General features: G+C 35.5%; 2 protein-coding genes across 2 annotated transcripts; both read left to right on the forward strand.

Moving 5' to 3' along the window:
• Positions 1–864: 864 nt before the first annotated feature.
• Positions 865–4,379, forward strand: LOC135154665 (mucin-1-like). Its single transcript, XM_064101523.1, has 9 exons — positions 865–936; positions 1,218–1,442; positions 1,650–1,714; positions 1,974–2,354; positions 2,637–2,756; positions 3,057–3,312; positions 3,442–3,638; positions 3,760–3,973; positions 4,164–4,379. The coding sequence occupies exons 1-9, from the start codon at positions 865–867 to the stop codon at positions 4,377–4,379; spliced, it is 1,746 nt and encodes a 581-aa protein (XP_063957593.1).
• A 6,086-nt stretch (positions 4,380–10,465) lies between these two features.
• LOC129265687 (uncharacterized) lies at positions 10,466–15,912 on the forward strand. The gene is made up of 2 exons (XM_054903652.2): positions 10,466–11,740; positions 12,350–15,912. Exons 1-2 carry the CDS (start codon positions 11,298–11,300, stop codon positions 12,423–12,425), a joined length of 519 nt encoding a protein of 172 aa, XP_054759627.1. The 5' UTR covers positions 10,466–11,297; the 3' UTR covers positions 12,426–15,912.
• The last annotated feature ends 3,400 nt before the right edge of the window (positions 15,913–19,312 follow it).

The raw sequence follows: 19,312 nt of genomic DNA on the forward strand, positions 1-19,312 counted from the left end.
TGAAGAAATAAGTACCAGACTTATCTCTATGTTGTCTTATCTTAGAGGATGACATTACATTATGATTGAACAATAATGATATAAACTTTTATAAACGACACCATAATTATGAATTGACTGTAAATCAAGATTAATAATAGAACATTTGCAAACAGCAAAGTGATAGATAATTGAATAAATAATTAAAGGAATAGATAAGTAAATAACAGTTAATGAATAAATCAATCAATCAATAAAAAGTAAATGAATGAATGAAAATAAATAAATAAACAAATAACAACAGAATAAATGAATGAATGATTTATTGACGAACGAATAAATAAATAGAAAAAAAATTACATAAATGAATGAATAATCAAATGAATACATGGAGGGAAAATAGACAAATAGATACATGATTGAATAAAAAATGATAAATACATAAATAAATGAAAAATAAACAAAGTAAATGAACAATTAAAAAAATAAGATTATAAATGACTAAAAAGAAATGAATAGACAATGAAAATAATGTAACTACTTCTCAAGCGTGCAATGTGGTGTAAATTTAGGACACGGCTTCTTATGCATTTTTGGCATACAGTCACTAAATTTGTTTTTTACAAATGGATAAAAGAAAAAAAAACACCTCAGAGGCCGCTAAATTTGAAATATTGAAAATATTATACATAGGCCTAAAATGGTAGGTTAATAATTAGATAATTCACATATTGAATTCACGAATGCTTTCAGTTAGGCTTTTAAATGTCATCAGTGTATTATCTTTAAAAAATAATGATCAATTTTAAATAGGAGCTGTGTCGGTCTCACCAGGATCCAACTTTTTCCCCATCCACCATCTCTCCCAACACATCAGCTGGCAACATGTCGGGCAAACTGCTTTTGCAGTGCTTGCAACAATCCCTGGAGAAACAGCAACTTCAGGAAAAGATTGCTGTACGTCTATTTACAATCTACCATGTAGATTTTACTTACAAGTACTTTTCAATTTTAGGGGAAAATCCTTCAAAAGAAATAATGATAACATATTTTTAACAAAAAAGGTCTACTGGTATATTTTACAAATAATAGTGGAGAATTCAGCATTGCTTGGTTTTTCAGATATAGACCTCTATGAAATGAAATAAAAAGTGAAAGAAATATATTGTTAGTGATAGAATTCTTGTTTTATTCTTGACATGTGAAACATAACATTTATTTCTTTGTTCAAATCACAGAGCCTGGCTTCCCAGCTTGGTGTTGGACCTGATGGAGACAGCGCAGACCTCCTCGCTAAGATCAACTCTCTGGTGACAGAATCAGAGGGAAGGAGGCAACAGGCAGAGAAGAAGGCCAAGGCTTTCCAAGATCAGTTCCTGGACTCAAAGAGCGAAGTCCAGATCTTGAAGATGGAACTGGCAGAGGCCAGAAAGCAGAGAGATGCTGCTTTAAAGAATCTTCAAGTAAATACTTTATTATTTTTTCCCCAATGATTTAACCAGAAGGGATGCAAACTTTTACTGGACTCATGCTTTTTGGAAATAATTTCTTTCATATTTTGTTGTGCTGAACAATACCCCAAATTTTCTATTTCATCAAACAATGTAAAAGTTAGAATCTATCCAGTGTGAAATTTTGATAGATTTTTTTTTCTATTTCTGTTTTCCAAGGATATGACTTGGGAGCCAGTTGAGAGCTCTTCTCCTGCCGATGGAGCAGCTACCAGAGGCTCTTGGTAAATGTCGAATAAATTGAAAGAAATACAAATTATCAAAATTCATAATCAAACAAAGGAAAATATGTGTATACATAAAAAAGGAAATAAGCCCAGGTCACAAACTAATAAATTATATGCAGGGCAAAAAAGGGTAAATTACAGATATAACATAAATGATAATTGTATTATTTTGATAGCTGGCAGACGTATACCAATTTGTTCGATTAATAAAGGTTACTTAAACAATTAATGTCAAAATCTATTGTCACCTATATAGGTATTCTGGAGACAACCCCCAGCTACTGTCTTCAGCACCATTAGACCGTGGAGTAGCACCCACCTCTACACCAGTCACAACACCATACAACCCATCTACACCAGACACAGCACCATACAACCCATCTACACCAGACACAGCACCATACAACCCATCTACACCAGACACAGCACCATACAACCAGTCAACTCCAGACACAGCACCTTACAACCCGTCAACACCAGACACAGCACCTTACAACCCTTCGACACCAGACACAGCACCATACAACCCACCTACACCAGATACAGCACCCTACAACCCATCGACACCAGACACAGCACCTTACAACCCACCTACACCAGATACAGTCCCCATTGACACCATGCCATTACCCCTTGCGTAAGCATTAAGTTAACAATGCTATAAATCGAAATTTTTGTAAAAATCAAACCAAACAACAACATAAATCATGTATCATAATTATAATAAATGATAGATCTGCAATAAAAAACATTAAAAGGGTGAAAAACAAACAAACAATTAAAAAAAAACACTCGCGAAAAATGCCATGTTTCACTTCTGACGCGGCAACTTGAAAATCTTTATTATTACTATTATTTTATTTATTGTGAACAAAAAACAACATGTAACATGGATGGGTTCACAATTTGTCAATTACAGACAACCAACACCTAGCCCCCAGGCCAGTGGTGCTGAAGCAGCAGTTGGTACCCCTCCAACAGTACCACTCTCTGCTCAAGCCCCAGTGGTTCACCATCAAACACCAATCACAGCCTCACGGTAAGTAGACAAAAACCTTACGAGTGACAGGACAATATTCAGCAGCCAACTATATCTATCCGATCACTGTACTGCTGCTTACTTGATTTCTGGTTAAATACAGGTGCACTAAAAAAAACTTATTAAAAAAATGAAGAAAAAAAAACAACCAGTGCCCCAATAGTTTTGTGAATAATTTAGGACTTTGAGACTGCAGAGAAATGGATGTGATTTATCCACACCTCCGCTTCGACAGATAAAAAATACTTTAATTAAAAAAGTAAAACTATTATGATCATCATTATTATACCATTTTTGTAGACCTACACCAGTGAGCTCAGCTGTTGGTGTTGCCACATCTCCTTCTAGCGGTTCAACTGCCCCTGCCCTCGTCCCGGCATCTTCTTTCGTCCAGGCAATGGGCGATCTGAAGTCCTTCCTTCCAGGAGGTGGGGACGTCTTCCTGGGCAGCGGAGTAAACGGAACAGTTCATCTCTTCCGTCATCGTGTGACCAACCATCCCATCGCACTGAAGACATTCGAGCTCCCCAACGATCTTGAGGAGATGACTACGAAGGTTGGTTCTCTCTTATTAATAAACGCTAAAACGGTTAGAGCTTCGCATTAGACAGTATAAGGCGAGACAATGAAATCTTAAAATACTCAAAGAACTTGTTTTTATTTGCATTGATTTGCATTTCGATAGGTCAAGGTCATCCAGTCCGAAGCTCTCATCCTCGACGTTCTTGGTAGAGAGGAGTGCTTCCCGACTTTCCTTGGATGCTTGGAGATAAGCACAGGAACGATTGGCCTTGCGATGGATTTCATCGGGGACACGACTACGGGAGAGACCTGGACACTCAGCCGTGGCATGAGAGAGTTAGTACTGAGTCAACAAGAGTGGTAAGTTGATGATTTATTCTAACTCTTCATCATAAGGCTTGAACATGTATAAATCTTTATTTGGATTTTTTCACGTTCCATCACCTGTCTTCTTTTCCTCCGGTCTTTTCTTTTCTTTTAGGTTCAGTCTGGCTCTCGACATTGCCAAGTCACTTGGGGTGATTCACGAGAAAGGCTTCTTGATGAACGACCTCAAGGAAGACAACTGCTTGCTTCGAAAGGCTACATCTGGACGATGGCAAGCGGTTATCGTGGACTTTGGGCTGGCTTGTTCCCGAACCGAACCCTTTTCCTTCTGCTTTTCTACTGATGATAAAGAGAAGTACCGAAGAAAGGTATGTTTAACATGTTGGTCAAATTAAAAACTTGTCGATACAAATATTTATGGTGCTTTATTGATAATCTTTTCATTTATTCAATGTTTTCTCTCTAATTTGGATGTCAGTAAGTCAAATGATAATCGAATGGTTTTAATAAAACAATTATCATGATATGATTTACACTTTTTTTATTTCATATTTACAGGAGATCTATACCCACATTGCCCCAGAATGCGCCCTCGATGACCATCCGATCTCTGTCTCGAGCGACGTGTTCCAGCTCGGCCGTCTGTTGACCCTGATGGGAGATCGTACGAACACCGCCGATCTCACCGCCATCGGGAACATCTGTCGGCTTAATACCCACCTCTGCCGACCCACCATCGAAGAGGTCGTCGACGAGATCGAGAGGGTAATGTAGGCACTCACTGCATTTCAAGAGATATCAAATCATTTCCCAAGTTCACATATTTCAAAATACATTTTAAAAACACATCAAGTTATAAGACATTTGGATTAAAGCTGTATAAAGTATGCTTATTTAAATTTCACATTTTATTCAAGACACAGATGCATATTCACAAAATTATGTTGTTTGATTACTCTAATAAATATTATATTCAGATAAGTCATGTTTTCAGAATTCCTTGAAATCATGAAAATTATATGCTTCTTTTCATCTTGCATCAAACATGCAGTAGTAACACTAAATGGCAAAATGAACGAACAAACAATATGTAAAATTATAATTAATTCTTTAAAGTGTAAAAAGAGGGTATCACTTCTCACTTTAATTCAACATCTTATTCACAACAAGTTATAAAACGAATATTCGAAAAATAATTAAAAGTCTGAAGAAATTTTGAACATGATTACCAAAAAAGACAAACGGTCTATTCTGTGTTTGGTTCTCCCTTTGGGTTCTCCCCTATATTACAAAACACATGAATGAATTTTTTTCTGCTCTGAATCATCTCTACGTGCATTATCCAAAGAAAAATTGAATTTTAAAAAGTATGAAAATTGAAAGTTTAACAAAGCAATTAGCAATGATGTACGTTTCTGATAATTATGAACTTTTTCCACAAAAAAAACCAAACACCTGTACTACAAATTACAAATATGAATTTTGACTAAACAGTAGAATTTCGCAGGGAAATTGATTTGATATCTTTTAAAATGCAGTGGAAGGTGAGTATTGTAAATATTCTATTGAATACTATTTTACTTTAGAATTCTCATAAAGCTGCTCGATATTACAATTATGATTGATATAGCAGATTGGACAATACAAGGTCCCTAGTTGCATACATGTAAAACTTACTATTCGGGTAACATAATTATTCATCCAATGGTAACTACTATGCTAGTATTGCTCAACATTTGATTAAAAGCTAGGTTGATCATTGAACATGTGGGGATTACCATTGGATAGCAAATTAATTTTGAAGCAACCGGGTTCTACCCATAAACCATTGCAGTGATATCAAACTTGCTCGTTCAAACGGAAGAAGTTCTGCAGAATTAAAAAAAAAATCACGGCTTTAGGAAAAAAAATATTGATTTGATTTGTGATCATTCCATTTCCAGTTCGAGTCGGTCAGGGTAATTTGTATGTAGTCTGCAGCCAAAATATCCTGATCGAAACTTTTACCATCATATTTACTCATCAACTTGTTGAAAGTTAGCTTCATACATGTAAATCAAACCAAGAAAGGGGCTTTTACAATGGTATGAAAATTCAGGCCACTTTCTTCAAAAGAAATGGTTTACCCAGCAAACTATTAAACGTAAGTATCATATTTCATTGCTAAAGATCAAATCAGCCGATCGAGAACGATGATCATCATCTGAATTTCCGTTTCAAAGCAAACTAAATATAATGAAAGACAAAATAGTTCGTTGCAACTTGTAAAATATATACACAAAAATATAATAATAATAAACATGAATCGCTTGATGTCTTAGAAAAATGAAACAAGAATTGATATTGAAATGAAACTAACTGAATAAATATTCAGAAGATTTCCATTCACTGTTGATTATACGGAGATGGAGCAATCGGTATCGAAACCGAAGGTAGTCCATCACGGTACAGAGCGGGGTGGGGCTCTGTACACAGGGGCGGCGCCCGGTTAATTTTGATGGGAGGTTGGGGTGTGAGACGACATTATGAAGATGGCTTTTTTTCTCAATTGAATCAAAAGAAACATAGCAATTACTTTTCATTCTCTTCATTTCCCTTCTATTTCTATTTTTACTCTCCCCCAATTTTCACTACTTGAAAAAAAAAATTAGGGGAACACCCCCTGCCCCGCCCCTTTTATGGTGCCGCCCGGCCTGTCTGTACAAAATGTCGAAGACATGTTTTTCTAACAATTATTATCAAAATTAGGGGAACACCCCCTGCCCGCCTCTTCTGTGTTGCCGCCCGGCCTGTCTGAACAAAACGTCGAAGACATGTTTTTCTAACAATTATTATTTTCGTAGGGTATGTGTTGTAATGGGTCAGTCATGAAGTGGACTAAAAATAACTTCTCTCCTTCCTTTTTTAAAGGCTATGGCTATATGAGGAGGAGGAGAAGGGTAATTAGAAAAAAAAAAAAAATTGTCCAGAGGTGGGATACATGGTGTGTGTGCGCGTGAAAGGGGAAGGTCATTCAGGGGGGCCGTATCATTAACGGACTAGTAGACGTTTCATCCGACTAAGTTTGCTTAATTCGATAGTTTCCATAGTAACAAGGCTTCCCAACCATTGGAAATCAAGGAAAATGTCACATACAATCATAGGATATAAAGAGTTAGAAATATGTAATTCCCTTATGATACTTCGTTTACGCATTTTATTATAAGGATTATTTACAAAATTGCACATGCATGGAGGAAAATAGTATGCGTTTACTTCATACATGGATTTTTTTTTCCTTCTCCTTCTTTCTTCTTCTTATTCTTCTTTTTCTTTTTTCCCCTCTTCTTCTTCTCATTCTCATTCTCCTCCTCCTCCTCTTCCTCCTCCTCCCACTCCTTACTATACAAACATGTTTTATCTATCCGGGTTTAATTTTCGAAAGCGTTATATGACTCCTCGTTTAAAACTGTATATGCATATGTTTTTCTTTTCTTAGAACATAGAAATAAAAAGTAATTAATATCATTTAAAATATGGGTATGTGAGAAACATTTCACGAAAATGCAGAAATAACTTGGCTTATATAAGTCTGATTACAGGCTGCTGAACATGAGTTTATAATTTGAAATACTATTTTGGGGGTAGTGGATAATCGAATTAATCCATTTCCTCTAATCCCCTCTCACTTACTGGTTATTAACAATCCGATCATTGATTACGGATCTATTGGGTGCTAATGGTGTAATGAATGACGACAACAGTTAGACATCAGTCTGCTTCGCTCAGCATCAAATGACCCCCCGCCCAACTTCCCCAAAATATAAAATGGTGTAAAACAGTTATAATTATTATCATAAAGAAAAAAATACATGAAAATTCAAAGGGAAAAAAATAGGGAGAATATCAAACGAAAAGCAATTTAAAACAAAAATGTATTTTTCATCATCAAGAATTCAGAGAATCGAAGGGAAATTAAACTTTTCTGGAAAGAAAAACTTATGATATTAAGTGAATGAATGAATGAATGAATTTATTTATTAACCAATGCAATGATAATAACAATTTACAAGTTTACAGCCAATTAGTTATGAATACATAGAAAAGCAAGGATAATAGGAACCAGAAAATAGCATGAATGCTAGTCAAGTCTGGCCCCTTCTAGTTTAGGCAGATAGAAATATGTTTTTTAACTTGTTAGTTAAGAATAAACAATCGTGAGTTTACTAAATATACTCTGTAATATATTTATAAACAATGCCTACATAACAATTAAACAAAAAATAACAGTATTTAAATATGGAAGATATATAAATGATAACAAAAATACCGTATAGATGATAACACAAAATTATTTTTCCAACAGATGTTCAACAACAGCTTTACGAAAACTTGACCTTGATGGTTTCTTTCTGATTATGATAGGTAGCTCATTCCAAGAAGTTGTGCTTACATAAGATAAACTCCTTTCCCAAGCTTTTCAATCAATATTCGCAGTAGAACAAAATTGCAATTAGATTTCAAAAGGGTGTTTATTTTTTCTGAAAAGTTTATAGCAATCAATTTCCTCATAATTTTATGTCCATGTTTGAAGTACCTTAAAGGTTTCAAAATAATATAGGACAAAGAAAGATTCTGAATTTTACAAAAGTGTATTATTACCCACAGATACCCCTCGCCTGTCATACCTGTGATGTGAGTCTGTTACCTTGTAAATGACAAACGGCTTCTCTGTGAGGAGGATCGAAAAGGTATAGGAGCAAGAAGGGGATTAATAAAGTACATGAGAACTATTCCCCAATGATTAAAACAAGGTTCTCATCGTACTATAATGAGGTACTATTTATCATAGCAATCGTTGTCATGGAGCAGTGATATCATGTCCTTAAAAATCATAATGTATTGGATTTAAACAATGATAATTCAATTTCAATAACTTCACATTATATACGTTGACATTTACGTAATGAAATTGGCGTAAAAAATAGGGGGCACAAAACGAGGTATAGGGAAAAGGTCTAAAAAGTAGCGAACGAGCAAAAAAGTTGACGGTTTAATTGAAACTATAATTTCATAAAAATAGTCAGAAAATAATATCATATTTCACACTTATTTATTTTCTCCTTATTTTTTCTTGGTGGTGGGATTTTTTTTGTGAAGGGAGTGGTACTCTAGTTCATCAGCCCCCTCCCTTCTACGCCAGTGGAGTATTCGTTGGTACGGTAAGGAGAATAGATTCACACAATTTAGATTCACAAGTTAATGATAGTATATCTCCAATTGTATCATGGTCAGACGACGGAAGAAATTGAGAGAAACTCAGAAAAAAGATGACCCCGCCCACTCCCATCCATCAAATAAGGAATTCAGTGAATGGCTTCAAGCAGATATATATTTGATAATATTTCTGTAATGATATCGGTAATGATAAGTTCATGAATGATTATTATCATCATCATCATCACCATCATCATCATCATCATCGTCGTCGTCATCATCATCATTACCATCATCATCATCATCATCTAACATGAATATGTCGAAAGAAAGACTTGAGCAGCATGTGTATGACCATGATGACTGAAAATTATTTTAGACACCTAGGTGCCGACAGAGAACTCTATAATGATCATGATAATGTGCGAAAATTATCACTCAACCGTTATTGTCTCGTCAGTCTCAAGTTGTCTACCATTTTCTCTTATCCTCATACTGTATGTAAACTTCTAACACTTTGATATAAGTATATATTCCCTACAAAGTATCAAAAGTTTATATCAGCCCTGATGTTGTCAGGTCAGATATTTTGTGCAGTTATAATTCATAATTTATTTCATTCCGGTAACTGCCCATGCGTGGATAGAGGGGGGGGGGGGGCTAATTTATGTTCTTTAAATTATTATTATTGTTATTATTATTATCATCATTATTATCATAATCGTCTTGTTTTTTTTGTTTTTTTTTTGGGGGGGGGGGTCCTCATCAAAGTTAGTTTAAGTTACAATGTCCCTGTGGGTGGTGAAACGTGTCTTGTTTAGTTATGTGCTTGTATTTTTTGTGGGGGTTGCTTTGTTTTTGTTTGTTTGTTTGTATTTGCTTGTTATTTTTTTCCCCCTCTCTCACTCTGGTAAATTATGGATCCACCCATGGTTCTGCCTCTGTTCACAAAAAGGAGCAATTGTTCGGCTGCCTGACGCCAGAAGTGAAAAAACCAAAGTAACTTACTGTTCTCAATAAAACAAAGTATCAATGTAATGCAGGATGTGGCGATGTCACCGATGCTAAAAATAGAATGGCAATTCAAAAGTAGTCCTAATATGTTCCGGAAAATGTCACTGCAGTTAAGTTCAGAAAATGTCATATCTTGACGAGCCAAGTATATGACAGGATAATTATCCCATGCAACATAAGTAATTTTCTTTTAGTTATGAAGACATCGATTTCAAGGGGTGGGGACTGTTGTCATCATGGTCAGTGCTATTGGATCCCACGATCTGACCATGAGGTCAAACATTATTATTATCATTATTATCATTATTATTATCATTATCATTATTATTATTTGCTTTAATTTCAATCTCCATTTGAATAAGAAAATGATAACCAACATCATACTACTTTTTTATATATTTTTATTAACTTTTTAGAATGATTCATTAAAATCCCAAAAGACTTAACCCCTTCACTACGATACCTATGTGTCACGTGTTCATAGCTCTTTGTCGATGTCATAAGTGACTATGAGCGGAAGTCAAATTAACAGGGGAACAGTGTTAATATGATTATATTTACGATTCCTTTGTTATCTAAAGCTAACTGTTGAGAACGTATGGGTTAATACAAACTGAATCACTGGGCAAACAGCCAGCCAGAAGGGGCTCAGAACGCATTAGACCCATGGAGGATACCATAGCTCCGTGATTAGACCTTGTACAAGCAATATAAACTATCTGATTAGTGGGTAGAAAGTTTTTTCAATCACGCCCTGCTATATGCTTATTGGCCGACTACAGAGATTTAGGAAGTCTCTATAAACACCATGAAAAAATGATTTCTGACCAGATCAGAGCGGATTGTTGATTCAGAAAGACTGGGATACCCGAGTTGAAATTAGTTTTACTGCAGTGCCTTGCAGAACTTGCTTCTCGCTGGGATATCGTATTCGTTTAAATGATTTAAAGAAGAGAAGAAATATTAGCCTCAGTCTTAGTAATCAAATTACTTTGATTTCATCAAATTATGCGACTGATCGTTTTTATTGAAAGATACTCAACTCGACAAAGGCCTACATCAAACTTCGAGATGTATTTCATGTTGGGTTGAATCCTAATACAAAGTTTACCTCCATTGATCTATCTGCGTGGAAATTGGCTGTTATTTATTGCACATATCTCGCGAATCATTTTCTAAGAACACTCTGTTGATTGAGGACCGTCAGAGAGTTTATTTTTATCATCGAATGTTCTTTCGCGATGTTTAGACATCACCTCCGCAGTTACATGGGTGAGCGAGATTAATTCCAACCGGACATCTCTATTTCGACCATTTCGACTCCATATATATCAAGACCCGGACGAACGTCATATTCGGCGTTCAATCTCTGACCTGTCATTGACGGCTGTCAGATTCATTCCGCTCGGCACCTATACCTGATTTTTAGGAGAGCAACGCGTTCACCCAAAACAAGCAAAACGCGTTCACGTTTATAAGGCGATGCTCGCAGAAACGACCTCGGTTCGCAGGAGAGAGAAACCGCCACAGTTCACAGTCGACCGCCGAGCCATGATCATCGAACGCACCATGCAGCAGCCCCCGCCGCCAGAGTACGCGACCTTCGTCGAGATGAAACACATGGCGGGAAAAGTGGCTGTTCTCCGGGAGAAAACCTGGGAGCTCTACACCAAACAGATGACCTTGGAGAAGAGTTTCACCACCACGGGAGATGGTTTCTCGCAGCTGAAGTCCCGAGTGAGTAGCTGCCACTCGGTGAGCGTCAAGCTTAAGAAAGAGAATTGTGGGATCGAACGTGAGGTGGGTGAACTACGCGGAGGGATGAGAAGTTTGGCAAAGAGAGCCGACACCCTCAACAAACGCCTGGATGAAATCGATCAACTTATCCTGATCAGGAAGTCAAGGAATGGCGAAGATTTCAAGAGGTAAGGTTTTTAATATTCATCGATATTTTTTTTTTTCGATTCTCGTCGTTTACAAACGTGACAACCATATTTGATTCCCATTTAAAAAATAATTTTATGCCGATCTACCTTTTGCCACTTTCACAGTTTTTCCCCCTCCAAATCCATGTATACCTGCATATTCCCCCCGATATTGTCTTAACATTGAAAATATTGGAAAGCACAGAACTTTCTCATGAACAATGTATTAATATTTTGTGGAGAGTTGAAACAGGAGGGGTCACCACTCTACGAAATATAATTTCCATTGTTTACTTAATTTACAAGATCATTATTGATTTAAGCATACTCGGTTTGTAGGATAAAACAATCACTGTCTAAAAAAAAATCAACAATGGCGTGGTTGCCAAATAACAATAAAACACCAACGTATATAAATATATATCATATTACTCACCATCCTTGCTGATTTCAATATATACAGATTTATTTTTAGTACCTTGCTTTCAAAAGAATCTTGGCTCAACATCTAGTATTTCTTAATCATCTTGTTGTTCAGTATTGTTTTATAATTTTCATCCTCGGTTATTGTTTGATTGGTCAATGAAACGTGTGATTGTTCTTTGACAGATTTGGACGGATTTTCCCGCCAACTGGACAGCGCCTGTCACTGAGGAGGAAAGTTGGCTCATTTTTAGCGACATAGACAAGAAGAACTTTAGAAAGGACTTTCGTCATCAAGACTACATCTTGGTAATTTATATCGTTGAGACAAATAGGATTGTGGTGTGCAGACATTCAAATTTGAAACGACCAGTGATCTTATTCAAGGTAGGCTGGAAGAAAAGTACACAATCATTTAGACGGATGTTCGATTATCTGTTGGCCAGAATCGACTGACTGGACACGCTTGATGCTGTTTCTATGGCAACACGTCAGTTTTAATCTCGCACCATCAAAGAGTTTTCGACCAGAATCTGTTTAATAAGTGAGCAGAGCATTTTCCGGCAAGAAAAGGAGGTCCACAGCTTTTTGTTCTTCGAAAGTTATATATTCTTATTTTGTACAATCTAAAGAATATTGTGGTGATGGTTACTTATTGATAACTATTCAATTGTATAATAGACAATAATTTTGCATGCAATTAATACTTACATCACAAAAAGTCTTTCGATATGTGGTTTGGGCATTGACCTATCGAGAATTTCAAAGATAAAGAGCAACACTCTTCTTTGTAATTTGTTTGATTGTATATAATTATGACAAGAATCACTTAACAATATTTTATAATTATTTGAAGTTGTCGCGATGTAATCGCAATAAGAGTGTTTTGAAATTGATTTAAATATGCTGAAATGAACCTTTGAAAATAAAGTGAAGAACGCCCTCCAAAGTAACCATAGTAACATAACGTTGGCACACGATTGGAATTGATAGTTGATTTTATGATTCACCTTTGGTCTTAAGTGTAGTTTAAACCTCGTTGATTTTTCAAGACATCAAAAAACGTGATACAGGATTTCTTTGCGTGCATTTAGGTTAATGTTAAACCTCGATTTGTTAAAAAGAACAATAATTACGATTACACCACGTTGTATTATCCGCAGTAATTTATCAGGGCAATATCTCCCTCCCTGTTTAAGAATGAGACAGAAAGTCCGCATCAAGATTTCTTTTTTACAACAAAGGTAAAAATGTAACTAGGAAAACATTACTCTACAGTTAAGTTCCGTTTGGTCAAGCCATTCGAATTTGTTTTACATTGATTGATATTCATTCAGTTCATGATGTCATTTAGGTCATATTTAAAAGAACATAAAAAATGTCAAATCTATCTAACACAATGTAGAAGAATTCATGATAACTTTATCTAAGTTGTTTGTAACGTACGTGATATAGGTTCTTTCAAGGTCGACGATCTCTGGGCCCTACGGGTTCGATCTAGGGGTGCCTATGACGTCATGGAGTTGCCAGGCAAAAATTTTCTCGAGTAAAATCAACTTCACACAAGAGTTGAACCGAACGTCTCTTCTCCTCTTCAGGAAAATAAATCGAATCAATTGAAAAGAGGAAATTGTGTTACGGATTACGACTACAAATAGCTGCGCCGTGTTGAAAAGTGGTTTATAGTTTGCATGTACAGAGGTGATAAAGTCAGATTAGCCTGTTTTAATCCTGTGGATCTGAATAAAATACTCTGAAATATAATATGGAGCTGCTGGGTATTGATAAAATTTCTGTTAATTACCACCTTGCTCAGAAAATTGTTTAAGAGCTGTTCATAGTACGACATTATTGACATGATTGATAGAGGTTTTTCTGAAACCCTTTCCGCATGGAGTGACTTGTACGTAAAGAAGCATTGACATTAAATATTAGTTATTCCTTAGTTTGTTTGTCTCATGAAATAATGTGCTTGGATTCCATGGAAATATGATAGTTTACTACTCTCTCTGTCGAAAATTATGTTGTTATTTTTTTTAAATCATCGTATAGCTAATTAGCTGTCTGTATGCCTATACATTATTTTGTTTCTACCCGTATTCTATTGTATTTTGTAAAGTGCACAGGTGTATTTAGCGATTATGTCTGTTTAATTTTAATTTGTAAACTCTTCAACAGACGTGCCAAAATTCAAACTGAAATTCTATGTATGCACTAATATAGAATGCACATTATAGCAAATGACGTCGAATTCGTACTGAGCTATATAAAAAGGGAAGGGGTATTGCGACTAACTATAGGTAAAAGAGTGATTTTGACAGCAACGAAACTTCGTCAAAACTCTTGTGCCTGTTACAGTGAGTAATTTTTGTGGCATTGTTGCCATGGTTTCCTAATGATCTGTCATTAGCAGTTGTATTCTATTCCTGTCTTTGTTCTAACCTGACATCTTCTTGTTGGATTTAATCTTGTCCAGGTTAAAACTTAGTAAGATATTTGTCACTTGATATAAAGTTTTGTGTCTGTTCTTATTGAAATTGAATAAAATTTGTTTAGTGTTTCTGTTTCGAACAGGATGGTCCAAGCTAGGTATGAAAATGTGAAACACATGTTCTTTCCTTATGTTCAATTATTCTTCCGACATTTTTTAGGAATCTAGGGGCTAAAAGGAAATGTGGTTATGCTGATTTTAATCAACCAATCCCCAGAGGTCCTTGCTATTCTCCCCTCCCTGGGCAAATGTTTTTATTATTTTAATGACAGATTCCTGTTTCTTCATCTTCTCTTTGTCTGTATCTTTTTAAGTATCATTTTTTTGGGTGTGGTTCTCTTGCCATAATGAGAGTGTTTCTTCCACGCATTTCCAGTTTCAGTTTCAGGTTTGTATTTTTTAAAACTTTATTATTGATCAGATTATCCAATTTATGAATACTTGAATACGACTGTGTATAATACGATAGTGAGTATATCATAAAATTGTAAAAATAAGAAAAAATCATAATGCATTATATCAAAATGGTTTGTTTCAAAGACGATATCAAAATGGGGTCCGTGTAACTTGAGACGCAAATTAGTTTAAAAATTAAGGGAAGATGTCCGAGTCCATGACAAACAATAAAAAAGATTTATATGAAATTTAATATTAATTATACCGTACATCTTTATTTTTCGTGTTTCCAGAGTTTGTAGAGATACGAATTCTTATAGGGATAAACGGTACCATCTACCACTTCACGCTCTTGCACTCGGCTAGGAATATAATATTACCTTTTTTCTGACAGTTGCGTTCCCGATCTTTTTACGCAACCGGAAAATGAAATCATAATCTTAATGACTGGGTTGAAGTACGAAGTAGGGCACATCTAAAATTAGGTCAACACTTTTCACTTGGCAAGCATCGATCTGGAATTAAATGAAATACGGTGACGAGGCTGAAATACTCTGATAGTATGAAATACGATGGTTTATAATGATTATGAGATAATACACCACCGGATCCAGATGCTATATTAGGCGTATTAATAGTAGAAATATCGAGAGGGCATTTTACAGGAAATAATATATTTAAACATTTAATTTAAATGATGAAGTACTAAATGTCTTGTGGTCATTATGTTGCACGCTTTTCTGACTGAACCGAAATTCTTTTTGACAAAATGGTGCAATCGTATATGTGAAGAATATACATGATGATGAGGAAAATGCTTGTATATAGTGTGCAATTGAAATAAAATATGATATTGTAGAGTAAATCGTTTCCTTCTGTGACATATTTATTAAAAAATTAGTTGATTTTGGTACAAATAGATATAGATTTGTTCGTGTATAAAAGTTCGTGTCTGGGGAAGAATTTCATTATAAAAATTGCGATTTTCACCAAGAACTGGCTAATGAAGCCCCTGCCTTGCTTCTGATTGGCTCAGAAAAAAATATCAGTAAAAGTCGATCACTTTTTGTTTCATGTGCACTCCACCGGTCTGGGAGATAAATACGCAGAATAAAAACTGGGTTTCAGATATAGTAAAAAAAAATAGTGTATAATATAAAAAATCACAGAGCACTATTATAGTCTCGATGTAAGACTGAGTCATGCATTTTACTTGATACGAATAATAACTTTAAAATTCTGTAATCAGTGGTCCGTATTCTGAAGTCGGGTTTAACTTAACCTCTGGTTTAAAGTTGTGGTTTAAGTATGGGAAGCCAAAAGTATCAAAATTATTTATTAAGTTGTACGTTTCTTATATATGTTTACTGTGCTCTTTCCTGATTCATCGATGGTGAAGACAATAATCTGTTTATACTTCTTAGACAATTATGAATGATTTGTGAGCCAAATGAGCTGAAGTATGATATCTCTACTGTTAGTGATTCATGTAACAATTGGCTCTCCATACTTAAACCACAACTTTAAACCTGAGTTTAAGTTAAACCTGACTTCAGAATACGGGCCAGTGAATTTTTCATTTAATGTAATTTTTCATCTCACTGTAACGTATCTCACGAATTCTATTTATATAGAGTGGGGCTGAAAGACAGAGATGACGAGGAAAGGAGGTTGGAAAGTAGAAAGAAAGGGGAGAGAGAGAGACGGGAATGGAGGGATGGAGACGGGGAGAGAGATAAAAGGAAGGGAGAAAGTGATAAAGAGAGAGAGAGAGAGAGGGGGGGGGGGGTGAGGTTCGGTGTATCTTTGTTCACTACCAAAACTTTTGCGGGGCGCACAGCACGGCGAGTGCGGCAAAATTTCTTAAAAGTCCCGAGTGAGTGAATCGAGTGAGGAAAAATTTGACCTTTATAAAGTGAAAATTTAATTTTGTGATAGATTTTGACATGACAAATAACATCATATCTTGCCCTTTTCCTTTTCTTACTTTTTTTCTTCCCTTTCTTGGTCTTGGAACCTATTGAGGGGGCATCCCCCCCCCCCAAGCCCCCATATGTCATAGTGTTTGTTGGTTATGATAGCGACAGCTCTTTTCGTCGTGATCACTGGAATATATTCTCAGAAGTCTAATTCGTTGAATTTTTTTTATTTTGTGAATGTAGGAACTGTTATAAAGTCTATATTGCAATTATCGATTTGTGATGGAAAGGTAAGAAAATCGAAAGAAAACCCAATATTTTTCTTACCATTCCCTCTATGACCCCCCAACCAGCTTGAATTATATATATATATATATATAGATCGAATGCCTGAATTTAGTTTCTATACATTTATTTATATCAGTAGGAAGTATAATTTGACCAAACACTAATCAATTCAAGGCTTTTAACGTCAAGAAATTTGAGAAGTTTGACGTGTGTCTAGAAGGTCAACATTAAATCAGATACAAGGAAAAAGGGAAGGAAAAATGTTGGAGACGGGACTTCCATGTATATTTTCTTTAAAAATGACCTAATAATAATCATAAAAAGTCATTGCGATGGTAAAGGTCAACTTCTCCCAGCAAAATGTTGATTTGAATAAATAGATGATGGATTTTATTTTTAGTTATTCCAATTCTCATTTTAATTCCATGCAAAGAGGTCATGATTAGCAAGGATTAGTAAACGTAAAATGGGAAGGGGGGTCCTGCATTTTTTTCAGCGTTCTTGGAGTTATATGACATGGCATGATCTAAGTTATAAGATGCAATCACCTTGAACATGCGGAAGCTGAGTATCCGCCATGTATGTTTCAAAAATAAGGGGAAAAAAGTCAAAGCATCCCCCAGAAAAACAAGACAAACTAGAGACTATTCTCTCCTCTCCCTCCCATCCTACCCCCCCCCCCCCCTTTCTCTGCTCCATGCTCGGCTGTGCTATGATCATAGAGGTGAATTTATCCATCAGCTCTATGGCTATCCGTTCTGATTGCATCTTTGATAGCTCGCAGCTACATTGAACATGTTTAATTTGGTCAAACTATTTTTAATCAATCCACCCCCCTGTAATTTTCTTCTGTGCATAAACCCCCAAAATTGAATCTTTCCTTTAACATATTGGACCAACCATACCTGGGTTCAAGGTTCTTTTATACCGTGAATGACAGGGGACAGAGGAGAGGGTAAGAAGGGGGTATGATACCGAAGTAGGAGAAGAAAAAGACAGGTGCATGATGATCTCCAATGAGGTTATACAGGTAAAGAAAGGCCACTGCACACCTAACGGCTGGTCCACGATCCGATCTTTGAACAAATCGCATTTAGCCCATTTTCTGAAAATGTGAATGAGAAGTATATTTTTTTTATTTGAGGTTCAAATTAACTGTAGGAATACTAATTAACAACTCTGTATGATTACAAGACTATATTTTGGAGTAAAGGCCAAATTAGATTCAAGCCGTAGCCAATTTTACAAATGCTGTGACGTCAATACGACTAGATATTAAATTCGCTTTTATTATAGTAAGGATGAGAGCATAGTCACAGATTTGAACATAGGTATTCTTACGATGATTTAGAACATTATACAGTAAGATATTCTATGTCTCAATATTCGCATTAAATTCTACTACTTTGTATTCCAAAATCGGGTCGCAGACCAATCGTAAGACGTGCCATGGACTTAAGAGATTGATTATGCGCGCTAAATTAATTATGAAGGGATTGATCGTAATCATTCCTTTATTTAAAAAAAGCAGTGTACAAATGAAAAAAAAGTATTAAAAAATAAATATAAGTAAAAACCAGGTCCATGAACCTAACTGGTTAAAGGCCGGTTGAAATGGACATAAAAAGCGATTTTACAAAATAAAAAACCAACATTTAACAGTGATTGCAAAAGAAGGCAATCATACTATAAAATTAAAAGAAGCGAGTTTACGGGGGGGGGGGGGGGGGGGGCTTGTTTTTTTTTCTGAACATGTAACGTAACAGTGTACTTTAACAATTAAAATTAATTGTATGAATGTGCAAAATCACAACATTCGTGAACTATACAGTATATGTCCTTTGCGGGATTATTTCATCTTCTGATAAAATCTGAATACGAGTTCGATATACTTTGATTAGATTCCCTTGATAAATAGTTTTTGTTGTATTTTCAATTTCTTTACCATAAATGCTATCATAATAATAATTGTTGAAAGTAGGAAAAAGGTTTCACAAAGAAAATTAATTTTTTAATATTACTAAATCTGTATTTAGATTCCATTTTTTATCGTAT

Source organism: Lytechinus pictus, chromosome 7 (genome assembly GCF_037042905.1).
Source record: "Lytechinus pictus isolate F3 Inbred chromosome 7, Lp3.0, whole genome shotgun sequence".
NCBI lineage: Eukaryota > Metazoa > Echinodermata > Echinoidea > Temnopleuroida > Toxopneustidae > Lytechinus > Lytechinus pictus.